The 24,964-nt window shown below is 48.7% G+C and overlaps 5 protein-coding genes across 5 annotated transcripts; 3 read left to right on the top strand and 2 right to left on the bottom strand.

The window, feature by feature from the left end:
* Positions 1-373: 373 nt before the first annotated feature.
* Positions 374-13,338, top strand: PCYB_021650 (serine/threonine protein kinase; the record flags this gene model as incomplete). The annotated part of the gene is made up of 12 exons (XM_004220515.1): positions 374-460; positions 827-1,365; positions 1,862-2,845; positions 2,936-3,661; positions 3,719-5,302; positions 5,395-5,727; positions 6,100-7,680; positions 7,755-7,829; positions 8,404-8,583; positions 9,256-10,185; positions 10,510-11,136; positions 11,488-13,338. The coding sequence occupies exons 9-12, from the start codon at positions 8,404-8,406 to the stop codon at positions 13,336-13,338; spliced, it is 3,588 nt and encodes a 1,195-aa protein (XP_004220563.1). The 5' UTR covers positions 374-460; positions 827-1,365; positions 1,862-2,845; positions 2,936-3,661; positions 3,719-5,302; positions 5,395-5,727; positions 6,100-7,680; positions 7,755-7,829.
* A 1,049-nt stretch (positions 13,339-14,387) lies between these two features.
* PCYB_021640 (hypothetical protein) lies at positions 14,388-15,973 on the top strand (the record flags this gene model as incomplete). Its single annotated transcript, XM_004220514.1, has 1 exon — positions 14,388-15,973. A coding segment is annotated over one exon (1,586 nt), but the record flags the coding sequence as incomplete, so codon positions are not given.
* Positions 15,974-17,098: 1,125 nt separating this feature from the next.
* PCYB_021630 (DNA repair exonuclease) lies at positions 17,099-20,534 on the top strand (the record flags this gene model as incomplete). Its single annotated transcript, XM_004220513.1, has 1 exon — positions 17,099-20,534. A coding segment is annotated over one exon (3,435 nt), but the record flags the coding sequence as incomplete, so codon positions are not given.
* Positions 20,535-20,728: 194 nt separating this feature from the next.
* Positions 20,729-21,379, bottom strand: PCYB_021620 (hypothetical protein; the record flags this gene model as incomplete). The annotated part of the gene is made up of 1 exon (XM_004220512.1): positions 20,729-21,379. A coding segment is annotated over one exon (648 nt), but the record flags the coding sequence as incomplete, so codon positions are not given.
* A 1,299-nt stretch (positions 21,380-22,678) lies between these two features.
* PCYB_021610 (20S proteasome subunit beta-3) lies at positions 22,679-23,941 on the bottom strand. Its single transcript, XM_004220511.1, has 3 exons — positions 23,432-23,941; positions 23,175-23,269; positions 22,679-22,953 (listed from the first exon to the last, which is right to left on the bottom strand). The coding sequence occupies exons 1-3, from the start codon at positions 23,900-23,902 to the stop codon at positions 22,905-22,907; spliced, it is 615 nt and encodes a 204-aa protein (XP_004220559.1). The 5' UTR covers positions 23,903-23,941; the 3' UTR covers positions 22,679-22,904.
* Between the last annotated feature and the right edge of the window lie 1,023 nt (positions 23,942-24,964).

Below are 24,964 nucleotides of genomic sequence, written 5' to 3'. Positions count from 1 at the left end.
ATGGTTACTTACACCCACTTGTACTGTTTTTTCTCCCCAAATCTGAACTCTTTTTATGTGTACATAAAGAATCTGCTTCTGCGCTTCCCCTCCGTCTCATCGTTTAGCGGGGGAAGAGCTACAAATTATCACTCCGTCGTAGAACCAGCATTTTTGAGGGTAGTTCCCTGTGAATTAACTAATTAATTAATTAATTTATTTATTTTTTTTTTATTTTTTTATTATTTTTTTTTTTTTTTTAAATTGCATGGTGTCTGGGGGCACAACCCAGCCAGGCTGCCCCAAAGGTGTCACTTTTTGGAGCTCCTCCATTTTGACCGTATCACCGATCTGTTACTTTACCCGCTGCGGTGGGTTTCCTCACCCTGGGCAGTGCACCAAGAAGGCACCATCCAAACGGAGGTCATTTTTGGAGAAGCCGCCCTGGTTAACCTACAACGTGTTACTGACGGAGCAGTACGTATGTGGTCTCTCTATCGCCCCACCCCCTTGGGCAGACAGCTTTATTGCACATGATCATCACAAATGAGAGTTTAATCCAACCACATGTGTGACACTCCAAACGGAGAGGAGGTAACATAGACAACTGAATTAATCACCTGGTTGTTACGCTTGTTCTGTGTAGACGTGGCATATTTTTTTTTTCTCCGTTTCTACATCCGTACGAGTGTCACCTTGCAACGTGGATGCTTCCATCGATAGAGCGTCCCGTATTCCTCTTAGCTGTACCGAGTGGGCAGTCGAGTAGGTTATACGGCAGACGCTATTTCCAAGACGGATGTAATCAGCCGAACTGCATCATCTGTGCCATATCACCTCTAAGTAGCTAACTCTGCACAGCGCAATGGACAGTAGGAAGCAAATAAGAAACGAAGACTTCAACCATATTAACAAAAAGCTGAAGGAAAGGTTTATTTTTATTTACCTCATCGCTGTTGGGGGTTTCTCCTGTGTGTACAAAATCAGGAAGAAGGAAAATGGACAGTCGGGGGAGAGGCAGCCTGGAGAGGGAGGAGAAAAATTTTATGCCCTGAAGAACGTCAAATTTTCTGCCAACCTGTTTAACTACGAAAAAAAAATTAAGTTAAACTTGCGCGAAGTAGAATGTCTTAACAAACTGAAGAACCACCCAAATATTGTTAGCATACGTGAGTGCTGGCTGGAGGTGAATGAACGTCTGTCGGGGTCTCGGAAGAGTAGGGGGGGGTAGTCACCATGTCGCTGTCTGGTCGTGGGAGGGACCCACACCAGGGGGGAATGGCAAGAGCGATCGAGGTGTGCAAAGCGTGCGAATTGTGGGAAATGCGCGCGGTTAGAAAAGTTGCTTCCCCTTTTGAAGGGACCAAGACTGCTGTCCCCACACGGCAAATGGGGTGCAACTACCTCTCGCTAGCAGTTCGTGTGTCCCACCGAAGAGGAGAAGAGCCAAGGAGGAAGAGAGCAACTACACCAGAAGGGATAAACTGGGGGGTACGACCATACCCAATATGCATATTTTAAAAAAAAAAAAAAATAAATTGTGTGTGCAATATGGAGAGAAGAACGAGTCCAATTCTGCCTGAACAGATAGAAAAAAAAACGCAAAAGTGAGGACATGAATAGAAACTCCTTCGATCTGTATTACTACGGATTGTATGTAGTCAACGGAAACAAGAAGGAAGGGGAAAAGGAAAGACACCTCCTTAGCAACACGGGCAGTATCCTACAGTCGTGCACAAACTCTTGGCACAACGGAAATTGTCACCATGAGGGAAAGGTAGATAATACCTCCCCCTTCCGTCATCTTATCTTGGGCGGTAAAAATTATTTACATACGAATGCACAGAAGAATGGAGGTGCCCTCAACATGGATATGGGTGCGTTCCGGTTGGCTAGTCTTTCCAACGAGGTTGCCTTATGTCAGCGCAGGCTTCGCAAGAAAGGACAACTCCCAAAGGATGCACACAGGGAGTACAGATCGAGCTCCGCCAGGGTGAAAAAAAATGAAGAGCTTCCCTATGACCCGTTAAATAAGGTGACAAATAAATGTAAGGTGATCATACGGAGGGGACGCACTATGAGGGGCATTCCAATTGGAGAAAGACCAATCACTGAAGGAAGTACTGCACGTCATTCCATGGTTACGTACCCGTTCGATAGCCAAAGAGGAAGAAACATAAAGAGTGGACCTGGACCCCCCTCGGAAGGACTCCATTTTCTCATTCCCCATTATAAACCAATCGGTGTGATCAAACGGCTTTATCGAAACGCTAAAGACAAAGCCATACATAAGGATAAAATAAAAAGGAGAAGTGTTTTCCTTCGATTAATGAGAGGATCAACACATGTGCTGAAAAGCGATAACATTTTGGAGCACTTGGGTAGTAACTACTACCTGTTGAGGGAGAACCCAAATAGGAGGATATCGGAGCGACGTTTTGTACAACATGAGATGGTCTCTCCACAATTGGGGGACCCTCTTAGGAGATTCAATTTGCAGATGACACCACCCCACGTGAAGGGAACACTACAAAGGGGGAGTTACTTACCTAGTTATGGTAACCCTAACGGATTGAAGGGAGTAGCCAACAAGGTGAGAAGAACCGGTGGGTTTATGACCCCCCCTGGAGGGACCATTATCAGTGGCGGAATTGGTTTCATCCCCGAAAGGAAGGAGAAATCCCAAAGAGGGTCCAAAAAAGAAGTAACACCAATGAGGACAAGAAAAAATGCACACACATTAGACATAGCTGATCGATTATACCAAAGAAGCAGTCCCAGGAAAGTCCATCCAAGGAGACGCTACTTAAAAAGGGAAGACACACCCGTTTCCTTAAAACGATTTCACTTTGCCGTCAAGCGATTTCACCTTGCCGTCAAGCGATTTCACCTTGCCATAAAGCGATTTCACCTTGCCATAAAGCGATTTCACTTTGCCATAAAGCGATTTCACTTTGCTATAGAACGACTTTTTTTTTCACTAAATTGTTTCCATGGAAGGAGACGACTCCCCTTTCGGAGAAGAGACAGAAGGGAAAACACAGAAAGGAATTTTTTAGATATGGATATTGCTAAGATGATGACGCGAGTGCTGCTTGCCGATAAGTCAGGAAAATACAACTCCGTCGGGGGAAGGGGAACAAAAAAGGAGAAACTCGTTTCTGTCCTATTTTCACTAATTAAGGGGGTACCCTTTTTCTCTTTCAAGAATATCCATGTGACTGGGGGTGGGTCCCTACCCTCTCTGTTATCTGAGGGAAGAAAAAAGAACGCGCTGTTTGCGTGCAGGCACCACCACTACGGGCGCACTTCGATGTTGAGAGGAAGGAAGGAGTACCTGCTGAGATCGCTCGAGCGAAGAGTAAAGTGCATGATTAGACATATGCTCATTGGGTGTAAATTGGGAGGAGGCATCCGTCATGGGGCTCTCCTTGAGGGGACTCTCCGTGAGGGGGCTCTCCGTGAGGGGGCCCTCCGGGATGGTGACTCCAGCAGGGAGAGCAGTGGTCGCGTTGGGTTTGTTGGGAATAAGAGGGGAAGGAGTTCCCCCCAAGTGAAAACCCCCCCCTCGTGTGTGCAACAGTATAGGAAAGAAATTACAAGAAGTGGTGGGAATAAATCGACGAGCAAAGGAAGGACACTCGGGGAGCGAAGTGATTGCGATTGCCACCCTGGTGAAGGAGACCATCGTGATAATTGCGACTGCCACCCTGGTGAAGGAGACCATCGTGATAATTGCGACTGCTACCCCGGTGAAGGGGACCATCGTGATAATTGCGACTGTCACCCTCGTGGAAGTCACCGCAATGGCGTCACTGGAAGTACTGCTCACCCCCCCCGCAGCGGCAGCATCCCGAGCGCGAGGGACCGCGTGCATCAGGAAAAGTTCATACAGTTTAGATGCAGTGACACTTACTTCGTCCACGAACTGAAAATCATAATTAACGACAACACGACGAAAAAAATCAAGTGGCCAAGACATAGAATAGACTTGTGCTACAACAACTACTACTTCAATAGTCTCTTCGATTACAAAAAAAGGGAGAGGGCAGTGACGAAGAGGCAGTTCATTGACATAATATTTTGCAAGGGACATGAACACAAGCAGAGGGATACAGTCCTAACCCTGATGAAGGGAGTTAGCAACTCATCCCGCAGGAAGAAGAAAAAAAGAAGCGTGAACAATGAGACGAATGGTGGGGGGAAGAACGGGAACGAGACGATATCTGAGTGCGTCACGGGGGTTAAGAACCGACTGCTTGCTAGAGGGAACAGGAGTCTCAACATGGATCGGAATGTGGATCTGAGTATGAGTCCGAGTCTGAGCCCGAGTCCGAGTGCTGCTCCGTGCTGTGGGGAGAAGCATGCGGATCGTCGTAACGACGAAGAAGGGGAGACTGTTCATAAGGTGAACCACCCGTTAGGGAAGAACGAATCTCTGAGTGCTAATCCCCGGGAAGGGAAAACAAACACCAAGTTGAAGTTACCACCATGTGGCTTTCGTTCTATGAGGACTTATTCACAGGAGTGCCCATCGTGTGAGAATGCTCAGCCACGCAGGGGAAGCGGAGTAAAGGTGAAGGATGGCAGACAAGCAAAGAAGGTACATCAAAGGGAGCACGAAGAAAAAGGGAAGAAATCCCACATGAAAGAGCGAATGGAAAGAAGGACAGATAATCATTTTATTAAAAACTTGGCACAGAAGAGCCAAAAATTTTTTGCAGTTCTGTGTGAAGGTAGGAAAAGTGGCAGTGCCGAACGGACAAACAGCAGCTGGTTGGAAGGGGATATAAACTATGGACAGAAATTCCATTTCAGAGAGGAGCTCAGGGGGGAGGAAAGGACCCTTGGGGAATTTATCTCCCAGAAGGGCCCTCCTCGACGCGGCGGAGAAGGCAATACAGCAAGGAGTAGCGGGTTGAGCGGCAGGGTGAGAAGCGACGGGAGAAGAGATGGAAGCAGCGGTGGGAGAAGAGACGGAAACAACGATGGAAGCAACGATGCAAGCAGCGGTCGAAGCAGCGAGGGAAGCGGCGCCTCCAGCCATTTCAACTGCTACTACTACCACCACTACTGCTACGTCTTCGTATTCGTATTTATGAGCGAACCAGGAGTGAAGGAGGAGCAAATCGTCTTACAGAACAGTGCCGAACGGAAGAACCATTTTTTGTTGCAACCGGAAGGGAGATTCACCAAGAGGAGAAAAAATGCAGCCACCCCAAGGAGAAAAAACGCAGCCCCCCCAAGGAGAAAAAGTCAGCCAAATAAGAATCACTCCGTTAAGTTAAAGGGATCAATGAGGAAAGAAAAAAAAAAAAATTAAAAGTATGCTACTCATTCAGCTACTGCAGATGGCTAAAGTTATTCATTTTTTGTAACGAGCACATGAGGAGAACAGTATTTAACAGAAGAACGATGCAGGATGTAGCTCACAAGATCTACAGAAGGATATCCATTACGACTTATCTCCTTCGCATCAGGATGGAAGATAATGTGTATGGGAATGCTCACTTCCTCGACCTGTACATTTCTCGTAGTGTTAGGAAGGGGAAAGGAAGAGAGTCCATTCCTTTTGAAAAAATTACAAGACAGAGCTGCTACTACCATGGAAGGAGGGTAAAGAACAACTATTTTTTCAGGAAGAAGGCATTCTACTACTACATGTTCAGCTGTCTTCTCGAGGTGAGAAACAACTGGTACTTCTCTAACATGTGTGATTACAACGGTTATAGTAGCCTGCTGAACGAGGTGCGCGTGAAGATCTATCGCTTCGGGATTTATGCCGATCTGCTCGTCATTTGCACGTTGAAGTTCTTTCGGGGCTTCTACGCCTTCAACCGCGCCTTTAAGAAGCACTTCCTGCGGCGACGCAGCAGGGGGAGAAGTCGGCGGGGGAGCGCCAGTGGTCGCACTGATGGTTGTACTAATGGCCACACTGATGGTTGCACTAATGGTCGCACTGATGGTTGCACTAATGACCGCACTGACGGTCGCACTGATGGCCGCCCCGATGGCAACCGCGAGCGGCACTGGCGCAGCGCGCAGTTCTTCCTCTGCTGCGTCAAGTGCTGCAAAATTTTCACCGCCAAGTTCTACACGCTCCTACTCTCCAAAGTAAAGAGAGTCCAAGCGGGACTAGTGAAGCTGCTCAGTCTTATGGAAAAGAAGTACCTCAATAAGCTGAACCATCATGAATATAGCCACGTCGGAAATCTCTTTAAGCACAACCTCTACTGCTTCATGAGGGACGGGAACTTCCTAAGTAATAAAAAGGGCCTAGTGGGTCTCTGCAGGAGGTTCTACAGCAGGAACGCCAACAGAGCGCTCGTGCAGGAGCTGAAGAATTTTTCTGACATGACCATCGACGTGTGTAACTACGCTGAGATTGTGAGGATAGTGAACGAGGGGGGGGTTCACGATGGGGTAGCCAACAGTGGGGTAGCCAACAATGGGGGAGAGAACAACGGGGGAGCCAACAACGGGGGGGCTCACCCGTCCTGCTCCACCGATTTGCATCCCCCGCCTGCGAGGGCCCCACATATAGGCAGAGTGCAAAGAAGAACCCCACAGGGGTACAGCACAGATCTGTATATCCCCAGTAAAGCGAGAACCGGGGGAGGAAGATGGAGAGGAGAAGAACCAAAAAAGAGGTCTTCTGACTGTGTACCCAGCCAAGACCAACACAACGCACATAAAAACAGAATCGAAATAGGGAACCACAACTTTTTTATCGCCAACCTAGTGAACTTCCTAATGTGTGCAAGTCTAATGAGAAAGGTGTCGAGTGAGGAGAAAAGTCTCGTCGTAAATGTCACCGAGAAAGAAGAGCAACTAATAGATGGATGCTTCGTCCACAATTTTGCGAATTATTTTATCTACTTTTTATATTATGTAACGAAAATAAAGTGCATGAGAATTTACAATGTAGATGCATCCTCCCTGTTGAGATTGATCAATGTAGACATGGTAAGACACACCAGGACGGATATATCATTCAGCATAACGTCGATAAGTACTTCTATGTTTAGCTTCAATTTGATGCTTTCCTTCAGAAAATTTCTACAAAAGGAGTTGCATCTGTGTAGATGTGGTCACATCAGACAAGGGGGAAGACTGCATCCAAGTAGAGACACCAGGAGGGAGCTAGCCAAAAGGAATAGAAAAGGAGAGGGAACTCCCCCTTTCAATGTGACTTGCAAAATTAGCAATTTATTGCATGTGTATCACTATAATGCACTAGTGGAGAGTGTGAAAAAGTCGAGTAGTATGGCGACTTTGTTCCTTGAGCATCACCCTTTGGTGTTTAAAAACACTGTCCGATTTGTCAGAGAGGGGGAGAAGCGATCCCTTGGACGAGTAGCGAGGGGTAAGAGTAGCACTACCTGGACCGTTAGTGGAATGACTCACGGAAGGCGATGCCAAAGCGGAGTAGTCAAGGGTGCCAACAATCCGCAAGGAGACAGTTCACAGACGAGCATCTGCTACAGTTACCACGAAAACAGCCGCAGAGTGATGAAGATAAACGGCTCCTTTAAACCAACAAAGTGTGACAAGAAATCGCTCATGAGGATAAAACAAAAAAGGCTAGAAGATACCCACTTTGTAAAGAACATAACGACAATGCCCCTTTGCCGCCTGATGCAGCTCACCGTTGGAAGAGTTATCCTTAAGCATGGGAGTAACTACGTCGTTCTGATCATCGTTGGGAGTGCCAACCGCACCTTCCAGCCTTCCCAGTTGACGCAAATGAATCGTTTTCCGCTCCCCGGGTTCAGCGCATACGGGGCGGACCGCGGGAGAAGCCGCGTGAAGGAAAGAAAAACCCGCGGGAGGAGCCGCATGAAGGATAGAATCTGTACGGGAAGGGACCTCTGCAGGGATGAATGCAAAAGGGGACAAGGAGCCCCCCTCACAAGGAATGCACCTCATAGAAAGAAGGCAGACAGCACTGACGCTGCGCAAATCGCTCACACTGCGCAAATCGCTCACCCCGCCCAAATCGCTCACCCCGCGCAGAGGGGGCAAACTGGCTTGGCGCGCCGATCGCGGCTGGGCCGCCAGCAGAAAATCAGGAAAGGGGTCCTCTTCGTCAAGTTTCTGCTCATACAGATGAACGCGCGGAGGTGGGCCTGCACCTGCGGGGGGGGAAGAAGTGGAGCGGGGGGAGGAGGAGCACAAGGAGCAGCAGCAGGGGGAGGAACAGTAGAAGGAGGTGGAAAACGTAAGGTAGGCGTGCGGAGAGAAGGAAGGACTGTCCACAAAGGTGACACTACTATGGGGACCACCATGGGTACTACGAATGATACCCTCATACACATCACCGTGGACAACGATAGGCAACACCCCCCAACGGAGAAACCCTCACAGAGATGCTCCCTCCATGTCGGACAAAGGAAAAAGAGAGAACTTCAAAAGCGTAGCGAAATGAATTTAAAGAAAAGAAAAAATGAAAAAACGAGGGAAGAAGCTTTTCGAAATTTTTTCGACAATATCGAATATTCATCCGAAAGTGGAGAGTTTAAAATCGTCTTTCAGAGTAGCAGCAATGGGAATGAGGAGTCTGCTGGGAAGGAAGAAGAGCTGAGGGGAAGAAGCGGACAGAGAGTGAAGGGGGGAGGCAGCGGACAGGGAGTGAACGGGGGAGGAGTGCCGAGAAGGGTCGCAAGCCATTTAGGGAGACGCTCAACCAACCGCTTCACCCAACCGAGGAGAAGAATGGGAAAAGCCCACACACGGAGGAAGGAAATAAAAAGATGGACGCGAGAAAAAAACAGCAGTGTGGTTTACATTGGGAGAAGAAAAAGCGAAAGAGACATGACCCTATTCCCCTCTCTGAATATACAAAGTGAGAGGCACCACAGCAGAAGAATCGTCTCAGTTGTTCCCCACAGACGGATGTGCAGCATGGATAGGGTGTCCCTTTCATCCTGTTCCTTCTTTCTGGAGGAGTCTTTCCCATGGGGGGGATTCAACGGAAGTTTTTCCCAAGAGGACCCCCCCCCTATGGTTAACTGTAGTAACACATGTGTGGGTGAGAATAACCTATCGAGGAGGTCAATTATGTGTCATCACTGGGGGACATTACCAACCAGGTGCAGCTTCAAACATGCAGTGGGTGAAGAGACGCCCTTCAAATGGAACGACATACACATCTCTCGAGATAGAACATACTTTGGACCCACCAATAAATATCTCCACTCAGAAGAAAAAAAAAATTTATTTCCATCTCAGGATGTAGAACCCATGACTAAGCAGCTTTTCTTCTTTCATTTGCAGAGGCTGTTTTCCCTGGCGATGAGACATCGCGTGAGTCCATATGGAGGAGACAGATGGGGCAGGCACGTCAGTTCCGATCAGAAGAACACAAATGGGGAGGTACTACTGCACAGAGTGGGAAATTGGCTTAGTTGTATTGATGAGGAGGTAAATAATTACCTGAACAGTTCAGGCGAGGATGCATATAATGACGAAATGATAAAGACCGATGTTTTTCGAAAGACATGCATTTCATGTGTGGAGAGAAGGGGTAATGATTATTGCGACTTTATTGAGGATCCCAATTCGAAGAGAGAGGATTTCCATCCGCATCGTCAGAGGACGCACCTTTGTGAGGAGACGAACTGTGACGTAAAAAAGGGGAATCGAAAAGCAAAGGGAATAATACATAGAGGCTGGAGAAATGAAAGAAAATGTGAAGAAATTCCCAAGAAGAGACACACCACCTTGATGGAAAGAACACTCTTGCTTTTTCGAAACAAAAGGAACGTCCTCAAAATTTTAAAAAAGAAAAATGTAATTAAAAGGATATGTCAGATAAGGACGAGCTATAGAGTGATGTGCGCAGGGTATGTGCAGAGGGAGGAGGGAGCAGAATGGCTAGTCGGTTCACATAAAAAGGGAAGAACAAAGGGGTACGACAACATAGGCTCATCTCTTATAAGGAGAGGGATGCACAAGGGAAAAGATATCGCCCCGTTGCAAAGTCGAATGCATGAAGAGCTGCACAAAGGTATCACGCGAGTTTACGAAGAAGGGGTCCTTCAAACGAAGGAAGAAAATCTCCCTATGGGGATTCTTTTGCAGAAGACGCTGACTCTGGGTTCGTACGTCGCGCAGAGCGAGGGGGGGGGTTCGGACAGGGCGGAGGGAGCGGTGGAGGAGGCGGCTAAGGTGGATGTCGCAGCGGATCTTCGTGACGCGGCTGAGGTGAAGGCGCAGTGTGATGGATACTCAACGATTTACCGAATGAGAGGGAGCAGAGAAGGGGCACCTCTCGGAAAAGGCGGCACAAGGGGTGAACGCAGCCAGCCATACCAACACCGTTTAAGAGACACCCGCCCTGTGGAAGACCCGTCCGTGTGCCCCGCAAGAGTGAAGCTATTAAGAAGCTTGATAAACGGATGGGCCGCTTTCTCCAGGGGGGTGAAGATGTACCAACTGGGCAGCTACTTCGGGAGAAATTTTATGAACAGCAGGAGGGTAGCCTCCAGCCCTGCCCTTTTGTCTCCCTCCGGTGTGAACACTTGCCAGGGGGGTGGACTCAAAAAGGAGGTGGTCATCCATGTCAGTCCTTACAGAAGGGTTTTAATCACGAATGAGTTTATGAAAGGGGACAAAGAGAAGGACTTCACGGAGAAAGGCGTCGTGGATTACCAGTCCTTGGGTGAGGGAAGAAGGGTGGGTCATTCTGACCTGGTGGGATCTGACCCCAATAGCTGCTATCCACTGCACTGTGTGCAAAACGGTATGCACAACCGTGTGCGTAATTCGCGTGACGGATGCAGCACCTGCGATGAAACGGGATCATTATCGCGAAAGAACCCACCTGTGGGGCTCAAAAGTAAACTCGCTACGAAGAAGCAACACTTTTTAAAAAAACGCATCTGCAAGAAGGAGAAGAGGACCATAGGAATGGTAAAGAGGAGCTATTTTGATCATGTCCCGTCGGAAGAAAAGTCACACAGAAGAAACAAAATCGGTTCGAAAGGGAGTTCCTCATTTGGTATCGAAAAAAAGGTGAGGGAGGTTTCTCCACATGGGAATGATACAAAAAGGGAGGCATCCATCCCACCTGTACAGAAGCAGGCAACTCTACTGAGAGGAGGAAGATACGGACGAAAGGAAGGACCATATGGGAAGGTACACATATGTAAGATGGTAGGAAAGACAAAGAACCCCTTCCGGGATCTTCTACCTGTGAGAAAGTCTTCATGTGTCGGGAGGACATGCTCTCCAGGAGAGACATCAGGATGGGCACATGGCTTCCCTCCAAGTGGGCATGGGGATGGGGATGATCATGGGGATGAGCATGGGGATGCGCATAGACATGGAGATAGACATGGGGATGGACATAGACATGGGCATAGACATAGACATCTGCATAGACATGGAGATCTGCATTTTTTCAAAAGAGGATGCATAAAACGCGCCCGCTCGACGAATGGCGAGTCAGCTAGGAAAGGGTTCTACAACATGGGGAAGGGTTCCTCCGGATGCTGCCCCCATCAGAGAGAGTTAAAGCGGATCACGGGGGTGGAGGGAAACGGTCCTTTGGAAGCTGACCACCGAGTTGTTACTCTCCTTCCAAGTGACCACAATGAGGTTAGCGAGTGTAGCATAGGAGAAGAAGCTCTAAAAGAAGGTATCATCAATATGGAAAAAACGATTGAGAGAGACACTCAGGAGAAGAAGAAACACACACATGCCGGTGCAGCAATAAAGTTGAAGAAGAAAAAACGGAGGAAGAAAGCAAGACAAAGAATTGCAGTGTACCGATTTAACCTCTACATCAGAATGGAGTACTGTGATAACACATTGGAGAATTACATAAGTGGAAGGACCTATGTGAATTACAAGAGGAATAAAGAAATCATACATATGATCATCCTGGGGTTACACTACATGCATAAAAATAATATCATTCACAGGGACTTGAAACCATCAAATATTTTCATCTGTGACAATGACGTCGTTAAAATTGGAGACTTTGGGTTGGCATCCTACAACGACTTGGAGAGAAAACAGAAATGGATTATTCGCTCGGAGCACCCTTTTTTTGAATGCATAGGGAAGGATCCAACCACTTCGACGGGACACTCGAAGGGGAAGAAGGATCCTTTATCGAAAGTTACGTTACTTAACGATGGTGTCGCTTGGACCTCTCCGGAGGAAGCTAACCAGGTGAGTGGTTCACCAAGTAGAAGCGAAAAACATTGCAATGTGTGCAAAATTACCGACGGAGGTAGGCTCCACTCGGGGCGTAGAGCCAACCACAGCAGCTCCACTCGTGGGAGGAACACCCAAATGGAGGAGGCAGCGGAAAGGGCCCATGTGAAGGAGACCCATGCGAAGGAGACCAACCTGTGCTGCCGTCACCTGGTAGGTGGTGAAAAGAAGGGCACCAACTATGGTAGTCACAGACAGAACAGATGCCACGATAAAGGGGGAAACGAAATTCATGGTGATGTGTTCCACAATAAGAACCGCGTTCCATTGGAGGGAAAACCAAACCACGAGTGTCATTCCTTCCAAGTTGATTCCATGTGTATAATAAACGGAAAGGGGCAGAGCAAAAGGGTTAATACAGTTGTATGTCGGGCAACCCCGGAGGAGAGCAACGTCCACCTGAGTGGTGGCGGTGGTGATGGTGATGGCGGTGGAGATGGCGATGGAGATGGCGGTGGTGATGGCGGTGGTGATGGTGATGGCGATGGTGATGCCGCTGGTCATGGTGATGGCGATGGTGATGCCGCTGGTCATGGAGATGGCGATCGTGATGGCTGCGCCGATGAAGGCATCACTTTCACCGAGCTGGTGAAGAGAATTATGCCGATGCTTTTAGAAGGAGACCGGAGAGGGGCGTCGCATGAGGTGAAAGTGTGCAAAGACGGATCGACGCGGAGAAGCAACCGAGCTAGCGATGCAAACCAACAGAGGAAAAAAAAAAAAAAATTAAAGCATAGTAGTTATACCCACCAAGAGGAAAAATGCCACGAGACAGATGGTAATCCCACAGGAAGCACACACGCGTCATCGTATCACACGCTGGGTATCGGAACAAAAATGTATTCTGCTCCGGAACAACTCCTTGGAAAGAGATACAACAAAGCAGTCGATATGTTTTCCCTTGGGTTGATCATCGTAGACCTGTTCACAAGGACGGAAACGAATATGGAGAGAACAGCCATTTTGTGTAATGCTCGTCAGAGAATTTTACCTGACACGTTAATAAAAAAACACCCAAGTGTTGCCAAACTGTGCAAAAATTTGCTATCCCTGGATTACGAGTCCCGTTTTACGTCCGAGGATTTATATAACACAATTATTTCAGCTGGGAACGTATTCACCTTCACCAAGTGATTAGCTGTCGGTCAGGTCTCGGGTCATCTACACGCATTGGCGTGTTCGCAGGACGGGCACGTCTGCCTTTTTTTTTTTTTTTCCCTCCAAGGGGGGAGAAGAGAACAGAGAGCAGAGCGTAGAGAAGCCCGATTCGTCGCTAGCACACAGCGGTGAAGGCCCATACCCTCTTGGCAGCAATCGGCTGTGCAAAATGCGGCTGTGTAAAATGCGGCTGTGCCGGCAGATGGAGCTGCACAAATGTTGGTCCTCACACGCATGCATTTTTTTTTTTTTTTTTTTTCTTCCGTGGAAAGTAACCATCTTTTAGCTTGTTTAGTAAAAAAATTTTTGAAAGTTCCTTTTCACTGTTGGATGCTGACGAAGATATGCACGTGGGGGTGCTTTTCCTCCCGTTGTCGGCCCCCCCCTTTTTTCATTTGCGCCCCGGAAGGGGAGAAACTGGAAAGGTTAGGCAAAACGGGGAGTAGGCAATGAACTGGGCAAAAGGAATGTCCCCACGAAGGGGAGGTGTTCCCGTTGGTGCGTTTTGGGCGGCATTTTGAGCGCCGTTTTGAGAGGCGTTTAGGGGGCCCTTTCGATGACCCTTTCGGTGACCGTTTCAGATGACCCTTTTAGATGACCCTTTTAGATGACCCTTTCAGCTGGCCCCTTTTGCCGACCGCTTCGCACCCCTATTGGAGAAAAAAATAAAGGAAAGGAAAGGCCCACCCTCATCGCGCACGTTCCCCCCCTGGGAGGGAGTTACAACTCTGCGTTTACCCCCTTGACCTGGCGAGTTAAGATTACAGTTGTTTTGCATGTCCGTGCTGAAGAGCCTAAGTGAGAGAACTAGGCGCACGAAAGAGAGGCGGTGTTTTTTTGCTTAACCGTGGGCCAGCATACTCGTGGGTGTAATATCCACTGCAGAGAGGGGGAGGTTGCGTCTGTGTGTGGAGAGGTAATGCGATGATGGTCTCCGCATGGCGTGCATAGCAGCCCAAGCAGTCGGGGTGATGGAGGGTCGCCTGCAACCTCCCCCGCTGGGGGCCATGAGGTATTCGCAAATTATGTTATCGTGGTTTCTACGGCTGCGACTTTTGCTCTCGCGCCTTGTGTTGCCCCTCCTGCTGTCGCTCGTGCTGTCGTTGCTAGTTCTGGAGGCCCGAGGATGCCTCGACGAGGAGACCAAGCTGGTCAAGCTGAAGAAGCTAATAAACAAAAAGATCAAGCTAGACATAAATGAGAAGTACCGAAGCGAGAAGGAATGTACCAACGAATATATTTCTTTCTTGTATATTCATGAGCTCACCGCTAGTGACTATGTAGAGTACGTGTTAAACAAATCAGAAGACTACGACTGCGTGTTGTTTGTGATCGATGTGGAGAGTACCAATGGGGCGTCCATGTTCGACAGGAAGAACCTCATTCTGTTGGAGCTGTTCAACCGCGTAGCCAGGGAATTCATTTTGGGAAATTTTTCTCTTTACAGCGAGGGGGAGAGCATCACGGAGGAGAGGACCACCCGGATCGGTGCAAGTGGGTCGGATGAGAGGACCACCCCGATTGGTGCAAGGGGATCGGAGGAGAGGACCACCCCGATTGGTGCAAGTGGGTCGGAGGAGAGGACCACCCCGATTGGAGCAAGTGGATCGGAGGAGAGGACCACTCCGATCGGTGCATTCGGGTCGGAGGAGAGGACCACCCCGATTGGTGCATTCGGGTCGGAGAAGCGGGCCACCCCGATTGGTGCATTCGGGTCGGAGAAGCGGGCCACCCCTCCCTCAACGCCCATTTTTTTCTTTTATATAAATATTCACAAGCCGAGCATCCTCCCCCTCAAGTACATCCACGCAATCGACGAAGTGCCCGAATTTTTTTACGTCGGCAAGGAGACCTTTCTCCACTTTGACTCCTACTCCAAGGTGCGTCCCAAGTACATGTTCGAGGAGTACTTAAAGGTGAAGCGGTTAAGCGAAAGAGACAAAGGAGAGATGAGCAACAAACTGGTGGAAGCGTATTTCTCAGATTTTATTCAGGCACATAACAGGGGTGGGAGTGGCGGTGATAGCAGTTGGAGTGGTGGCGGCGATAGCAGTTGGAGTGGTGGTGACGATAGCAGTTGGAGTGGTGGTGGCGGTGACGAGGGGGTGGGAGCAGCTGTGGAAGGCAGTAACTACTTGGGGAAAATACAAAAACATATCGTCACCACCGTGCTCGTTGTGTTGTTCTCCCTTCTGTACATCCTTCTGAAGATGCTCCAAAGATGGCCCTCTCTCATGTTCGTCTGCTCATACGTGTTGTTCTTGACCTGCCTGAGTGGTATCTTCCACTGTCTGATTAACAAATCTGAGCTTTACAACACAGCGAAGAATCTGGACTCGGTGCTACACAAGTATATTTACCGTTCCACCAGTGCTCAGTATGTATACGAAGGGGTGGCCTTTTCGTTGTTTATTTTTTTGATCACCTTTGCATTATTCCTATTGTGTAGATACTCCACTTATACGTTTATGCCACGGGGGCCGAGGAACCTGTGGCTCATGCTGTTGCTCCTCCTCGCATATGCCTCTCTCGACGTCATCCACGAGATTAACCTGTACAAGATGTACTACTCCACTTACTTCTTCTTTCCGCCGACCAAGTTTTTTCATAAGTGAGCAAACACACCGCATCGCTTCGGATGAGGCACTCACTTACAATGTGCCATAACAGAGCGGTGTACCTCCACCCTCCTGTGTTTTTTTTTTTTTTGTATTTTTTTTCCACCACGTGTGCTCAAACGAACTACACCGTGCACTGGGGTCAACTTAACCAGAGTGTCACCCTGCAGAGCCTTCCTTTAAAAAAAAAAATAATAAATAAATGACCAACTTGGTGAGAGAGAGTTTATTTGGGATATAATCCACATGATGTGAAGATCGCTATGCAATCGGGTTTACCTTTCCACTCTGCGGTTGAATACTAATTGGAGGTTTCGCAGGTTTGGGCAGAGGCGGAGGTGACGATACTCCTTTTTTGTGTGTCCTCCCCAACCTCAACACCCAATGTGCAGCTCTCAATAGGCCTGATGTGTGCTTCTCAATATGCCTGGCGTGTGCTTCTCAAAAGGCCTGGTGTGTGCTTTCGTTTTGTGGGGAACCCACTATGGATCACCGCTTCGGGGTTGAGCTTGCTCGGTCCTGTGTGAGCAGCACCTTTCTCTGCTAACTCGCTCATCCGTTCAACGCGCTTCACCTGACAAATACGCACATGTACGCATGAATTGAATAAGTGATGTGCTCCTCCGTTGTACGTCCTTTTTTTTTTTTTTTTCCCCTCTTTACGCTTAGCGAATGTGGGATGGCTTTCACCTTGTGGTCATCCCCCAATCGACGCTGCCTTTACCTGAACACTGGCGGCGCACACAGGTGAGTAGCTATTATCAGCCTATCGCCCCTTCACTTGATGTGCAGTTCCACTGCAGATTAATCATCACCTCATCTGAGCACGGACTGCTCATGGAAGGGGGCGGCGAAAGGGACATCTCCTCCAGGCGCCGCCCCCTCTTGAGGGGCACCCACAGGAAGAAGATGCACCGCGTGGCCAATCAGCAGGGTAGTGGTGGTTGCGGTAATGGTGGGTACGGTAGTGGTGGTTGCGGTAGTGGTGGGTGCGGTAGTGGTGGGTACAGCAGTGATGGGCACCCCGGTGAAGGACTCCCCGGTGAAGGACCCTCCAACGAAGGACACCCCGGTGAGGGACCCCCCAGCGAAGCACCCCCCGCTGACTCACCTCCCAGCTGCAAAAGCAGAAATGGCGGCCAAGCCAAAATGGAAGCCAACCGGAAGAAGGTCCTATCCTTGAAGAGTCTGTACAGCAGTCTACACAGAACGAGCGAGCTGATGCTGAAGGGGGAGGACAAGCGAGACGACGAGCGTGAGAAGGGTGAATGTATGACCGGTGAGGAGCATCGGGAGGACAAGCGAGACGAGGAGCGTGAGAAGGGTAAATATATGACCTGTGAGGAGCATCGGAAGGCCCTTCGGGAGGACTTCCACCCCGAGGAGGCCTCTCCCCTGAGTGGGAAACTGGACCTCCGCTCCAGTCGCAGGGGGGCGCAGCAAAAAAGGGGCATCAGGCAAATACGTGGTGCAAAAGGGACCCGGGGGAATGCAAACGATATTAGAAAATATTTTACGCAGGAAGAGCGACGGAGCAGGTCGGCGAGGGAGGGGTCTAATGGGGCGTGTTTCCAGGAGAGTAGCGAGTCTGACGTGGAGGCCCAAAGAAAGAACCGTTTAGGAGAGAAGACCGGCAGGAATGGCCCCACAAGGGGGCGCGCCGCAAAGAAGCGTGGCGAGCAGTGTGGTGATCAAATCGATGAGCGAAGCGACGCGCTCGGTGACCGACTCGTTGGCCCCCCAGGGAGCAGCCACAACGATCAGTCGAATAATCGTGCCTTGAAAGGGGACTCACGGAGGGATATCCCCAGAAAAGGAGCAGATGAGCAGGAACACAGTGGAAGTACCCCCAGAAGCGGCCTCTGGAGGGGGACCTTCAAAAAGGAGAGTAACAAAGAAAAGATGAAGCACCCCTTGGATGGATGCAACGGTCAGGAGGAGAAGGACTCGATGGATAGTCTATCGCCACGCTTGAGGAGGCGCAGAAGCAGGGGGGCCATCAACAGGGAAGAGGTAGTCGCCAGCTCAGAGGCAGTCGCAAAGTGGGAGGCAGCCGCAAAGTGGGAGGCAGCCGCAAAGTGGGAGGCAACCGCTAAATCGGAGGCAGCCGCCAACTCAGAGGCAACCGCTAAGTCGGAGGAAATAAACCAATCACCTGACACCTCCCCAATGCGTGAACGCAAAGGAACAAAGTATAATAGCATAAAGGAGGAAGAAAAAAATGCAAAATTTAAAAATATGGATCTGGAAGAGATAAAAAAACGTCTTAAAAAGAACGAACCGGATACGTTAAAAATTTTACTGTGTACGGATAACCATTTAGGCTACAAGGAAAATAATGCTGTTCAAAGGAAGGACACATTTAACTCGTTTGAAGAAATTCTTTTCGTTGCGAAGCATCTAAATGTTGATATGATTATCAATAGTGGTGATCTGTTTCATAAGAATAAAATCTCAGAGTATACACTCTTTAAGTCTATGGCTATTATTAGGAGATACTGTCACGTGAGAGGTCACGATGATGCTGAGGGAGGGGGTGAATCGGTTGAAGCTTCTCCAGCGCGGGGAACACATACTCGAAGAGTGCTCCTGAAGGAGGTGCACAACTGCGATTATAAGTGGTACGGGGGGGATGAGGAGCTCGATCTGAGTGAGGAGAGCAGCCATAGTGGGGAGAGCACCCGGAGTGATAGAAGCGGCAGTAGTGATAGAGGCGGTCGTGGTGATAGACGCGGTCGTAGTGATAGACGCGGTCGTAGTGATAGACGCGGCCCTAGTGATAGACGCAGCCATAGTGGGGGAAGCACCCACAGTGATAGAATAACCCGTGTGGAGAAGCGACCCCCCTGCGACGCAGTACGCATGTGCTCCGTGAAGGAGAAGGTCGAAACGGCCATCCCCCTGTTCACGATGCACGGGAATCACGACTACCCCTACAGCTGCGACTACATCAGTCCGTTGGACATACTGCACGTGGGAAATCTCATTAACTACATCGGGAAAAGCAGTCTGAACAAAATTGAGGTAAAGCCAGTACTCCTAAACAAGGAGGACACCAAAATCGCCATCTATGCCATCGGGTGGATCAAAGATGAACGTCTACACAGAGCATTCGAACAGAAGAAGGTTAAATTTATGCTCCCAAGTGACCATGCCAGTAGAATCAACATCCTTGTTCTACATCAAAACAGACACATGAGATGTGCACACGGAAATGATTTAAAAAATTTTATTAAAGAATCGTTCATCCCCAATTTTGTAGACTTGGTCATATGGGGACATGAGCATTTTTCGAAACCCTACTTAGAGGAGAGTTCATTTCAATCCTTTTTCTCCTTGCAATTGGGTTCATCTGTACGGACATCTCTGTGCACAAATGAGTACGGGGACAAACACATCGGGTTGCTTGAAATTAGGAAGGAACGATTTCGATTTTTGAAGATCCAATTGGAAACGGTGAGGCCCTTCGAACTGAAGGAAATCAGATTAGCAAATTACAACTTAAATTTTAACGATGAGTCTGTGTTGAAGCAGTTTTTACATGAACAGGTGGATGCCATTCTGGAGAGCTTTCAGCTGAGTCTGCGTGAGCAGGTGAAGCGGTACTACTTGTTCAGGCGCGCCTTTTTACGGGCGGCCGGGCAGGGGGCATGCCATACGGGGAGGGACGACACTGGGAGAGGCGACACTGGGAGAGGCGACACTGGGAGAGACGATACCGGGGGTGACGGTGCTGGGCCAAACGATGAGGAGCCGCGTCCCCACCCCTTCGAAGAACACTGCGCCACGCGGTGGCACCCCGCCCTGCCGAGCGAAGTCTTCACCAAAAGGGAACTCCTGGACGAGTACTTCGACTCGGTCATCTCCGACCAGGACGTAACCCACTTCATGAGCAGCCTACAGGACGAGGAGTTCTACTCTACCACCTTCATCGACGTCGCCTTCTCCACCCCAAGCGATACATTCGATCTGTTGAAAATAAAAAAAGGAGTCTACGACAAACCATTAATCAAACTAAAGGTCGAGTATGAAAACATTAACATTATAAACACGCAGCTGTTCGGCTCGACTTTCGCTAGCCGGGTCGGAAACCCATCCGAGTTCCTCACGTTTTACAAAAAAAAGGGGAAAACAAGCGGAGGGACTAACGAGGGACAAGCCACCAACTCCAAGGGACACACCCTCGGGGCACTCACCAACATAGGCATGGAATCTACCAACATGGATCAAAAAGATATTCTGAACATGCATAACATAAATGAATACAGCAAAGTTTTTGATATCCTTTTTCATTATTGCCAGCTGAGAGAGAAGCTCTACATCTTAAACGAAAAGACTATCATGGAAACGATACTTAATTTCATGAGTAATTCTAACTCTTCTTTTAATTCTGAGTCGACTGGGACGTCTGACTACTGCAGCATCATTTCCATGGTAGATCACTGGGTGCGTAGCAAGGTGGACCTCCTCGAGGGGAACCTTCGGGACGTCCCTGTGGAGAGCCTAACGGAGGAGTACCTCGCGGACGTGGTTAAGAACCTTGCCGGGGAGTGAGTAAACGGGGGGTTGACGGGCCCCCAAATGGGTCATCCAAGTTGTGTGCGGCCTGGCCAAATGGGCTGTCCAATTTGCGTGCGGCCTGTCCAACTTGCGTGCGGCCTGTCCAACTTGCGAGCGGCCTGTCCAATTTGCGAGCGGCCTGTCCAATTTGCGCGCGGCCTGCCCACCACCATCTCCTTTTCCCCCCTACGGAACGCGTACATACAACTCCCCGCTTGGCCCATCGAAGCGGTCGATCCGCACGAGGACGTCATTTCCTGCCCTGTAGTCGTCCGCGCGCTCCCCCACTCGCAGGAGCAACTTTGCGTGAATTTGAGGCGCCAAGTAAAGCAACACGTAGTCGTCGAGGACATCCAAAATCTTCGCGTTAATTAAACTTCGCCCATTATTAAAGGACGATAAAATTTCCTCGTAGCTGTACTTTTGGATCTGAACTGCGATCTTCTGATGAACCCTCTGAATGTATTTAATTTTCACTCGAATGATGTTGTGTACCTTTAGCAGCGCAAAAACATATTTGTGTAAAATGGGTAAACGGAAATACTCGGATGTATTTAAGTATGCCTTCCTGTCACACAAAATGTCGAGCTTTATATTTTTTTTACTTATGCTGAGTATCCTCCCATAGAAGGAGTCCCCGATGTTGTAAAACTTGAAGGGAATGCTTCTCTCTTTTATTTGTTTGTAAATTACGTTTCCCTGTGAAGCACTAATTTTCCTTCTGTGGCTTTTGCTTCTCCCCCCAGAGCGAGCGGTGAACTTGGCGGCATTTTCAATGCTGCTGCTTATGAAGGAACTCCTTTTGGCTACATTCACGCTGACGGAGTAGGCCAAGCTGACTGCGAGGAGGATGGAAAAGGGGGCCCGCATAGCAGCGGCGGGCTGGAAGCAAATTGGAAGCAGCTTCTTGCCGGTCTCGTCAATCCCAACTGAGTCACACCCGCTTGCTGGTTCTCATCGGCTGAAAAATCTTCCCATTCTGCGCAAATAGCTTTTTCGCGTAGCTAGCTTATTTTTCACCTGAACGAGGGGAAAAAAAAAATAAAATAAAATAAAAAATACAGAATGCAAAATGCAAAATGCAACATAAGCGCATCGCTCGCATTTCAAACATCATTCGTTTGGCGCTGCACCTCCCGAAGGGGCTCACCCACATGGTGAGGACGATCTACATTGCGCAGACCCTGCGCAGGCATATATATGGGTATGCTTAGTGTGCCATATGCAATGGTTTGAAGAGGGCTATTAAAATGTAATTGGCTGTTCGGTGAGGAAGAAAAAAAAAAAAAAAAAAACGCATATCGCCTGAACGGTACAGGCAAAATGGGATGTAAAAAAGATGCACGTGAAGAGAAAAAGTAAAAGGGACGAGGAACGATCCATCATAACTATGCAACACTGAGGGTCACCTTTTCGATTAACACACAATCCTGTGTAAATAGTTTGGGGTAGCCACTCACTGACACTGAGCACAAATTGGGTGTTACTCAGCGCAATGACGAACGTGAGAAAGACCGCTTAGCAGATTTTTTTGCAGTTCCCCTTAACAACGAGTCCACACCCCCCGGACTGTACGCGCAAGTAGGCGTTATATGAAGGGTAACCAACAGGGAGGGAGACAAACAGTTCACCCGTAAATGGATGTGTCTCGAAAATGTATGTGTCGTGTGCACTTTACGCACGGGGGTGAAAACATCGTTTGCTGTGTCTGTGTCTGTTTGTGTTTTTTTTTTCTCCTATCCGATTAGAAATAATAATGGAGTGAGGAAGTGCTCCCCCTTTGGAACCTCAACGCGCTATTGTAATCCCAATTTGGGTATGTCACAAATGTCTGAACAGGTCAGGCAAGCAAAATGGCGACATTTTTAACCCCCGGAATGGGCGTTCAAACTGCACAAACGAGACAACCGTTGCGCAAATAAGTGCAACCATTTCGATGAAGCCCTTTACTAGGCTCAACACGGTGTGCACATAGAGGAACGTTTAACCTGTTAACGGATTGAGGGGACTCCCCACCTCCGTTCCGTTAATGTGAAGAACTACCCGTATGAGGCCGGGGAGTGCCCCGACGTAACAACATTGGCACGGGTGCACAGAACGAAGCGACGAAGCGACGAAGCGATGAAGCGACTAAGCGACGATGCGACGAAGCGACAATTTAATTTGCTTCATTTGTGGTGTTAAGGGGGGACCTAATAAAAGTCTGTGCTGCCACGCACAGCGGTGTGCTCGCACGGGTAGGCGCAAACATGCGCACGCGCCTTCTCACCCCCTCGTGGTGTACACCCATCTCATCTTTGCATGAGCTTTCAGGGGAATTACAAAAAAAGGCGCAATTTCTGCGGGCCGTAAAAAAGTGGCGCTTCAGTCCATTCGTGCTTTCAGTTTCTTCTTCATGATCGTATCGGGCGTCCTAAAAAAAAAAAAAAAAAAAAAAAATATAAAATATAAAGTATAAAGTATAACGTATAAAATACGCTCGAAATGAAGTGGACGCAATTCGACACTGTCGCGGGTGGAACAGTACGAAGTGTTTTTTCTTTTGAGGTGATGGGTCTGTCTGGTGGTTTTTTGTCCCTGTCCGTTTTTAGCAACCCCTCAAAAAGGAATGCACTGCACTGAGGGTAAACATACAGAACGTAAACTTCGGCTCCCCATCCGGATAGGCAGTCTCTGTCCAAGGCACTCAGCAGGCACTGGGAGATGGTTTCGAAGAGGCCGTCTTTGTCCTGAGGGGATGGGGGAAGAAGGAAAATTGCATGTGTTCGCGCATGACGCCTGGTGTGGGTTCGTACTTACGAGAGTAGCACTAGATGCACGTGCAAGCATTTCTACACACACATGCACACACTACTAGATAGAAGCACTTCTGCAGAAAGGGAGAGACGCACCTGGTCCTTTATGTAGAGCGACTCGCACATTCCGTAGAGTTGCTCTCCGGTGACCCCGTTCACAACAAAATCATTCGTCTCGCACTTGGCGCCAATCAAGTCGTACGCAGTGAGGTAGGGTTCAAAAGTAGAAATTTTTTTCCCCTCATCATCAATAGTGTGTTTAACTCGAAAGCCAACCACAATCGGGTTCACGAAATAGGGAGAGAATCGATTAGCATACAAAATGCTCGATAACATATTTGCGAAGCAATCTATATCCATTGGACTCTCTTGTCTAATTTCGTACAGGTTCACTCGGTACCTTAGCAACTCATACAATGTCTGAATATCTGTTGCGAGTCCGCTAAGTCCCACATAAACGTAATCGTTCATTTTAAATATCTTCGTGAAATTGGTGCTGATCGTGGTGAAATTATTTGCACCGAGTCTCAGGTCGCACGCGATGGCTACGCACTGCGCGCCGCTCATTCCGAGGACGCACCCCCCGTTGTAGTTGAAGATGGAGCCCTGTGAAGATGCGGCGTGAAAAAGTGGTGTAAAAAGTGGTGTAAAAAGGTGGTGTAAAACGGTGGTGTAAAAAGGTGGCGGTACGGAGGATCCACAATGGAGGAAGGGTGGTGGTGAGCCCCCCCTAAAAGGGTGCCTCTTCACGCACAAGGCATCCGTGCATGGAGGAGGGGAGTCAAATTAATCACGGTATCCTGTTCTTTCTCCCTTTTCATGATCCTGGGGGCTTACCATTTTGGAGGATTCCTGGGTAATGTGTGTGGGGTTGCTCTGTGGTGAGCTTTACTTGGTATGCTTCACGTGGTATGCTTCACGTGGTGTGCTTCACGCGGTGTGCTTGGGTTCGGTTCACGAGGGAATCTTTTTTTCCCGTTCGCTGGTCACTATTGGGGATGCTGGGCGAGGCAAAGCAGTGATAACGGCTTCTCCTCTCAGCAGTATCGTTGGAGGCTGCACTCCCCCTGTAGTGGGACAACGAAAAAGAGGAGCGGTGACACACAAGCTCGGGGTGCAAAAAAAAGGTCCCTCTCGTTGGATCTTAAAAAGAATTTGCCACGATTACAACGTGTATTGGCGCGGAGTGTTTACTATGAATAGTTCCCTCTCGATCGCTAGCATGCTCACTTACTATCTCTGCTTCCTATTGCGCAGTGGGAGAAGGAGGGGGAAGAGGCGGCCTTTTCGCATTTAACACCTTGGGCTTGCTTCGTCGCACGAGCTGATTACTTTCGCTATTTTTTTTTTTTTTTGTCAAAGTTGGTGAGGCACTGGTGATTTTGCTTCGCCAAGTTGGCAGTTCAGTAGTTCTCTAGATTGGTATCACTGCTCATGGTTTGCTAACGGTTGGGGTTCTTCTTTTTCTTCTTCTTTTTCTTCTTCTTTTTCTTTTTTTTTCTTTTTTTTTCTTTTTTTTTTTTTTCTCGCCCCCGGCTTCGCTCAGCCAACTGCCCTGCAAGCACGGCCGCTTCGAGAGCACACCCCGGTGGAAGCAACCGTTCTGTGTTCCGGTACCTCCAATTTTTA

This window comes from Plasmodium cynomolgi, chromosome 2, assembly GCF_000321355.1.
Source record: "Plasmodium cynomolgi strain B DNA, chromosome 2, whole genome shotgun sequence".
Lineage (NCBI taxonomy): Eukaryota > Apicomplexa > Aconoidasida > Haemosporida > Plasmodiidae > Plasmodium > Plasmodium cynomolgi.
This window is presented reverse-complemented; position numbering and strand designations above follow the sequence as displayed.

Coding starts and splice junctions, on each gene's coding strand:
- PCYB_021610 (XM_004220511.1), bottom strand. CDS start 23,902: ATGAGCGGCGCGCAGTGCGTAGCCATCGCGTGCGACCTGAGACTCGGT. Junction 23,270..23,431: donor CGCTCTACATAAAGGACCAG/GTGCGTCTCTCC, acceptor CCATCCCCTCAG/GACAAAGACGGCCTCTTCGA. Junction 22,954..23,174: donor GGAGCCGAAGTTTACGTTCT/GTATGTTTACCC, acceptor TTTTTTTTTTAG/GACGCCCGATACGATCATGA.